Here is an 8,098-nt window from a genome sequence, read left to right as displayed (position 1 = left end):
TTATGCTAGGGATTTTACGGTACATAAAAACTGAACTAATTTCCCGGGAAAATCTAAATGTTATATAACAATTCACAACAATGATACAAGGCTCGCTTGTGTTTATTTGAGACGGTGCCAATGAGATTGAGGGTAACTGGGGCAAGTTGGACTTTATTCCTGAAAAATGTACGAAGAAAATCAGGTTGGGTCTTGCTGACTAGTTTGACCACCAGTCTGATGTTAGATACTCCATGGTACTTTGAATTTGGCTACCACACGCGAATAGCTTGTCTGTTGTTGTTGTTGTTGTTGTTGTTGTTGTTGTTGTTGTTGTTGTTGTTGTTGTTGTTGTTGTTGTTGTTGTTGTTGTTGTTGTTGTTGTTGTTGTTGTTGAAGCTTTTAGTTTCGCAACATATTCACGGTTTTTGAAAACTGTTAAATCCTTCGAACAATGTACTTAAAATAAGCGTAATTACAGTCGTTCGATGTATTGCTTAATAAAGCAAGCTACCAAAATGTTTCAGAACAAACAATGGGGGCCTGCGAATCGGCAACTTCGCTAGATACAGACTTCGACGAATCAGGTTTGTTCAAAATCAAATGTTGCCACAAATAAAATAGATGCGACTTGAACTGCAAGTCGCATCTATTTTATTTCTAGTTTGCTTCTTCTCAATCTTTAATCTGCCTTGATATTAAATATACTTTTTTTTCTCGTGCTAACTATTTTGTTAACTATCGTAGATTCTTCCAAGCAGCACTGTCTCGGCCGAAGAGTTTCGGCCAGACTTTTGACTGGTTTCGGGGAACAAATAAACCCAGTCTGTTTAGTTTCATTCCTTTAAGCCGACAGATTGAGTAATGTTTTGAAATCGCTTTACGCAACTTGTTTTTCCTACCGATGACTTGAATTTGACTTTTGTAGCTTTATGTTTTTCTGTCTCCATTAATTCAACATTTGCGTGAATAACAAGCTGTATTGGTATCTAAATTCGTAGGTTCAATCGGTCGTCTTTGTAGACAGGTTCGACTGTACAGTTAAGACCAACAGAAATTTGGTTTAGGGTAACGTCATGTCTTGTCTTGTTCGGTTATGTCTTGTCTTATGTATTTTTCATCTTTTTTAAAAAACAATTTTTCTAGATTATCTTATATAACTATAAGTGGTCGTTGTCTATACATTTTGTTAATGCTTGTATGTTATTTCTTACGAGGAAACTTTTTATATGTAAAATGTTGAATTGTAATGTCTAATGTAAAGCGCCATGAGACTACCATTTGGCGGTGAACAACGCTATAAAAGAATGTTTTATTATTATTATTATTATTATTATTATTATTATTATTATTATTATTATTATTATTATTATTATTATTATTATTATTATTATTATTATTATTATTATTATTAACGTGACCGGCACGGTTGGCCTAGTGGTAAGGCGTCCGCCCCGTGATCGGGAGGTCGTGGGTTCGAACCCCGGCCGGGTCATACCTAAGACTTTAAAATTGGCAATCTAGTGGCTGCTCCGCCTGGCGTCTGGCATTATGGGGTTAGTGCTAGGTCCGGTGTCAGAATAGTGTGACTGGGTGAGACAGGAAGCCTGTGCTGCGACTTCTGTCTTGTGTGTGGCGCACGTTATATGTCAAAGCAGCACCGCCCTGATATGGCCCTTCGTGGTCGGCTGGGCGTTAAGCAAACAAACAAACAAACTAAACCAACACATTTTGTTTGGGCCTAAAACATTTCAGTGAACTGTGGAGTACAGTCACAAGGGGGCAATTTAGTGCTGATGTATGGCTTGCCAGGTGGAGCAGAAAAACCCAACTTTGGCTGGAGGAGTACTCAAGGGTAAGATTCATTCCCACTTTCTCTTTAACTAAGCATTTACTTTATTTTTGCTTATACCTATTACTCTCGTAACAGTGCAACTTGTCTTGTCTTGTCGTGTCTTGTTCGGTCATGTCTTGTTACCCTCATAACAATGCATCTTGTCTTGTCTTGTCTTGTTCGGTCATGTCTTGTCTTGTTCGGTCATGTCTTGTTCGGTTATGTCTTGTCTTGTTCGTTCATGTCTTGTCTTGTTCGGTCATGTCTTGTCTTGTTCGGTCATGTCTTGTCTTGTTCGTTCATGTCTTGTCTTGTTCGGTTATGTCTTGTCTTGTTCGTTCATGTCTTGTCTTGTTCGGTTATGTCTTGTCTTGTTCGGTTATGTCTTGTCCTGTCTGGTTTGGCCTGATCTGGTCTGGAGACGCTGCTCAAAGATGCCAAAAACGGCCGTTTGCGCAGCGTTCCATTGTTGTGGCGTCCTTGGTCGGTACGGAAACGGGACCTAGAACGGTTGTGTGGAATGGGGGTATAACGTAATGAGTTAATTGTTACCTTTGGAGTTTTCTCAAGCAAATGCTTACATTATTACCCTCTTATTTTGTCTTATCTTCTCTCTCTCTCTCTCTCTCTCTCTCTCTCTCTCTCTCTCTCTCTCTCTCTCTCTCTCTCTCTCTCTCTCTCTCTCTCTCTCTCTCTCTCTCTCTCTCTCTCTCTCCCCCCCCCCCCCATATATCCTGACAATAACGCAAAGAGTGAATGACATTATATCCGCATTGCGCATCAGCCCGGAAGACTGTGAACTTCTATTGTCGCACTTGTTCTCAACATAACTATGCAGCTGAAGAAAACCCTGTGCTTACTGCCTCATGTCCGCGTGCTGTTTCTTTCTCTTCACAGTGGCTACCAAGCCCGCTTCCGAGCGACACGGAATGGACGTATCTGTGGTCACGACTCTGGCATCATTCCAGGACAAGTGTACAGTAGTCTGGGCTCGGTCAGTGGCTCTCATATCATATTGTAAAGCACTGTTCACATGGCAGATTTACAACCCGAAATCTCCCCCCCCCCCCCCACCAACTTTTCATGTGATTTCGTTCAGAAACAAGTCAGTTGAAAATCGCTGCCAATGTGAACAGTGCTAACGTTCAGACAAGTTCTAAGCAAAGATTCTGAGCGATCCGGCATGGAATAACTTAATTTTTTATTTTTTATATTTTTTAAAGTAAATGAATATTTTGTAAGTTTCTTCGTAAGTCAAACATCTTGAATGATTGGCATTACACTGTCCGCCTGTTTGTGTTCTGGCAGGCCTCGCACGGGGAGAGCGGGAGGTCCTACCGAGTGACCATGAGCTCTGGTGGTCAAGATCTTAGCCGCTACTTCTGAATCCTTGCTGCTGAGGCTTTGACACTGGATCAGCTAGTTGTCAAGACGCAGAAACTATGAGTCTTTTGGCACTATTTTGGCAGTGCCGTAGAGAGGACAAATATGTTGTGGATGTTTTCATATCTTAGACAGACGAAAAGACCATGACAATTGCCCTTACAGGATGAACTAGTTCATCAGCCGTGCTTTGTAGTTTGCATCTTCAAAAGGCCAATTTTGACATGTTTAGGTAGTATAAGAAAAGACTCTCTCTGTCTCTTTCTGTCTCTCTGTCTCTGTTTTTGTCTGTCTGTCCGTCTCTGTATCTGTCTGTCTGTGTTTGTTTGTATTTTTTTTTATCTTTTATTTCCCCATCCACTGTTTTGGTCTCTCTCTGTCCCTCTATATGTCTGCCTTTCTGTTTGTTTGTCGCTCTGTACTGTGGAACTGTAAACCATTTCTTGTGTGAATTACATTTGTAATCATGTAATGCCTGTGATTTATATTTAAATGGTGAATATCATTTATCGTTTAGATTTTGTTCAATGACACTCCATTCAAAAAAGTATACAAAGAAGACAAAAACCACATCTTATAATTGCTATCTTTTCGATGAAGTTCGTGTCATTAAAATCCATGTCACAACCCTTGATAGTTTCCATGATACGCGAGAAGTCGGCTTTCAAATGATTGCAATGGACGAACGTAGGAAATCAACCTGTTCATGTATTTCTAACTCTTCCCCCCATCGACCAGAGACATATTTGGAAACGCTATATTTTCGGGAGATCGCCTTCAATGGTTAAAATAACTTGGTTGAAACAAGAAAATATTGCTCGCGTGACATGGTTTTCATCGGTACTCAGCTCTATAGAACGACCCCACAACTAACCAAACATGTGACTATACTTTGGGACTGAAAGAAGACGTGTGTTTATCTCTCATTTGTTTTGTTAATAAAAAAAAAGCTGACGGTCAACACTGAAAGTTAAGTGTTTAATACTTTCTCGAATGTTTCCTATTGAAAGTTTTATGATGCTTGAATGTTTTCCTCAATTCTCATTGAGAATAATTCGTATAGCTGCCTTATACAAAATTGCTGATTTGGATGGGTCATTCCGTTTGCTTTGAGAGTCTGACGCTGAAAGTGTTGCATACTAAAAATAAGTCCCCATCCTCTCTCTCTCTCTCCTCTCTCTCTCTCTCTCTCCTCTCTCTCTCTCTCTCTCTCCTTTCTCTCTCTCCTTTCTCTCTCTCTCTCTCCTCTCTCTCTCTCTCTCCTCTCTCTTTCTCCCCCTCTCTCTCTCTCCTCTCTCTCTCCTCTCTCTCTCTCCTCTCTCTCTCTCTCTCCTTTCTCTCTCTCTCCTCTCTCTCTCTCTCCTCTCTCTTTCCCCCCCCCCCTCTCTCTCTCTCTCTCTCTCTCTCTCTCTCTCTCTCTCTCTCTCTCTCTCTCTCTCGCTCTCTATCTGTAAATTCAAGCAAAATTACCATGCTTGGTTTTATGAGAAGAGAATATCAATTTTAGCACTTCCTAAATCATACATCATTTTTCGTTGTCTTGCATGCCTTTTCACAGACAGTAAACCCTAGCTCAGGCCAGTACCTTAATTGTTTGAGGGCTTTTTCACATTAATCGTTTTGTTGAACACTATAACAGCAGTCCGGTTTGCCCCAAAACCTTACAATTCACAATGTGTAGGTGTGAAAATGCCGTCGCGATATAACCTTGAACGGTTGAAAACGACGTTAAACACCAAATAAAGAAAGAAAGAAAGAAAGTGTGAAAATGTTCCTTGAATTTCAACGCAAGGGATATCATGTCACACGTATGTCGTAAAATGCACTAAAACCTTAGATGTTTGATGTGTGGGTAGCATGAGAAAGGAATACAAGATGCGGTTAAGATACGTTTCTACCTGGGGAGAGGGTGTGATGTTGCCAATAAATGTTATCGGAGTTACCATCAGACACTGCAAAAGGAACACACTCAAGGAACATTTAAAGAGGCAGTTAGCTTTAAACCAGCATTGAACTGAAAGCGAAGCAAGAGGTCGACTTTATACTTGGTTTGTTCAAATTTCTTCTTCCTTCTTCTTCTTCTTCGTTCATGGGCTCAGACTCCCACGTTCACGAGTGGATTTTTACGTGCATGACAGTTTTTACCCCGCCATTTAGGCAGCCATACGCCGCTTTCGGAGAAAGCATGCTGGGTATTTTCGTGTTTCTATAACCCACCGAACTCTGACATGGATTACAGGATCTTTTCCGTGCGCACTTGGTCTTGTGCTTGCGTGTACACACGAAGGGGGTTAAGTCACTAGCAGGTCTGCACATAAGTTGACCTGGGAGATCGGAAAAATCTCCACTCTTAACCCACCAGACGGCAGCGACCGGGATTCGAACTCACGACCTCCCGATTAGGAGGCCAACGTCTTACCACCACGCCACTGCGCCCGTCGTTCGAATTTCGAATTTTAATCGTCGTGCATGAACGCATCCTCAGGTGTTTCTTTGTATTGTTTGTTTTTGTTTTATCCTAAAAGGAATCATGCAATTAACACGATGTAAATAAACTTATTATGAATTCTTGGCACACGAAGTAGACAAACACCTCCATCCTCTCCCCAAGATTTGATGCTTGATTTGATTTGCAATAAGTTATATTCCACGTATGAAATGAATATGGGCTCCAGAATCTTGAATTTGTTTTTGAGAAATGTGTGTAAAGCATAGACTCTTTTGATATCAGATAATCTCTCCTTTCTCATTATATGAATTGCGTTTGTGAGAAAAGCAATTGTTTCAGTAAACATTGTTTAAATATGATACTTAAGTAACATCTGAAACTACACAAAACACATGTATGTGATTATAAAAAAATCGTGTTTACTATTTACCTTCACGCAGCTAGTAGACTGGTGTGCAAATATGAATGGTCCCAAAAACCACAGTTCTGTGTTATGTTTTACGACTGAGGCTGTGCTTTTGAGACGAATATGATAGCCGTATACTTCAACAGTGCTAAACAAAACTTTTTAATTCTTCATTTTGCTATTCAATCGAACAAAACATGCCATTTTCACTTCAATAACGGCTACGCAAGTGTTAGCTCTGGGGGGTTAAATTTCAAGAAAAGAGAATATTGTGGTCTGGAAAATAGCACCGCTCAGCAAAATTCACAAGTTGCAACGCTTGAGCGATAAAGGAAAATTCTCCACTTTTCGCGAAAGCACAGCACAGCCCTTCCCGTATAAACGAGACAGCCCACCATCTTAGGTCTAGTCAGATGCCTTTCATTTGTTTCATGAATGTTAATACTATAGACTTTTTGAGTGGTAAATGTTGAAGGATGAAAGAAAATATATTGTGAGTGGACGGATGCATGTTATTCATTGAAAGCCCCACAATGATGTGCTTAACAACAAAAAAACAAAAAAAAAACAAAAAAACAGCCATGCGACCAGCCGAACAGTTAAAAAAAACAAAACATGGCGGCAGGTCATCTTTCCACTGGGACATATTCTAAGAATCAACAGCCTGACGTCATGACTGTTTTCTGTGCAGAATTTGATTGTTTTTGTAAATGGGTTTAAGAACTTAATTTGTCCCAAAATTACAACTCAGGACGCAGTCAGAATGTTGATTGTTGATATGTGTCCCAGGGGGGAGGGGGGTGGGGGGTGGCTTTATCCCATGCAATAGGCCAGGCAGATGTGAGAGAATGAGCAGAACTTTATACACGAGAAGGACAATGTCAGCACCATATTAAAGAAGATTTGAAATAGTCATGCTTTTATAGAGAGTTTTTGTTTTTGTTCAAAACATTTTAACTTGATTAGTACGCAAGAACAGAGACTCCTAATTTGGACAGCGCTATAACAAACAAGACTTAGTATTGATTGGGAGCACTATTTCCACTAATTTCAATGCCCTTTTTCCAAGCTCATCTTACGCTACTTTAATCTAGGCATGTTGAGATACGTGTGATGGTTAGAATTTAAACATTTTAAAAAATCAAAGTTTGGAAAAAAACAGCTGAAAGTCAGCAGAAACTTTCTTCCCAGATTTTACAAATCTCTTAGCAGAGAAATAGAGAGAGTGAAATTGAACATGTTTTTCTGCTTGCCGTGAAAATTCATGGACAATACAGATTCCTGTTTGCACAAGTGAAGAGAACCTGGTCCATGCAGAGATTAAACCCTGCACGTGTTTCAACGACCTTGTCAGAAATCCGTCATCTGAAAACCTTTGGCTCGACATCAATTCGTAAAGGCTGTCCTTAAACGAGCCCGAAGTCGACTTCGCGAAGACTTTGCATAATCTGTTTTACCGAAAACTCAGTGCTAAAGCTTCCTGCTGCCAGCTTCGTGAAATAGACTTCACGTAGTCGACTTCGCCCAGTTAAGGACAGGCTTTACAACCTACATTTTTGGACTGAATTTAATCGAAGGTAAAATTTCATCGAGGCCTGTAACTATTCAAAGTTGCAACAAGTATTTATACAACTGCCCAGAAGCATCATACATACCTAAGAACAAAACACAACACAAATATCATCAAGTGCATAACTTGAAACTAGACATTAACATTTTTTTTTAAAGTTTGTAAATATGTGGGGTTCAACAATAAAGCAAACAAACGAACAAATAAACAGACAAAAAAACAAACAAATCAATCAATCAATCAATCAATGACGCTTATATCGCGCATATTCCGTGGGTACAGTTCTAGGCGCTCTGCAGTGATGCCGTGTGAGATGAAATTTTATACGGCCAGTAGATTGCAGCTATTTCGGCGCATATTTACCTTTCACGGCCTATTATTCCAAGTCACACGGGTATAGGTAGACAATTATTAACTGTGCCTAAGCAATTTTGCCAGGAAAGACCCTTTTGTCAATCGTGGGATCTTTAACGTGCA

At 40.1% G+C, this 8,098-nt stretch overlaps 1 protein-coding gene across 1 annotated transcript in view; it reads left to right on the top strand.

Annotated features, from left to right (window-relative positions):
• The window catches only part of LOC138945442 (uncharacterized), a 387,771-nt gene extending 383,614 nt beyond the window's left edge, over positions 1–4,157 (top strand). Inside the window, exons 5-6 of the mRNA XM_070316870.1 lie at positions 2,711–2,807; positions 3,122–4,157. Coding sequence (XP_070172971.1) covers positions 2,711–2,807; positions 3,122–3,199 — 175 coding nt within the window. The 3' untranslated portion in view covers positions 3,200–4,157. The remainder of the gene's footprint in view (positions 1–2,710; positions 2,808–3,121) is intronic.
• The last annotated feature ends 3,941 nt before the right edge of the window (positions 4,158–8,098 follow it).

The sequence above is a fragment of the Littorina saxatilis genome, linkage group LG13 (assembly GCF_037325665.1).
Source record: "Littorina saxatilis isolate snail1 linkage group LG13, US_GU_Lsax_2.0, whole genome shotgun sequence".
Taxonomy (NCBI): domain Eukaryota; kingdom Metazoa; phylum Mollusca; class Gastropoda; order Littorinimorpha; family Littorinidae; genus Littorina; species Littorina saxatilis.
The sequence above is the reverse complement of the archived record's forward strand: the minus strand, read 5'-3'. Positions and strand labels throughout refer to the sequence as shown.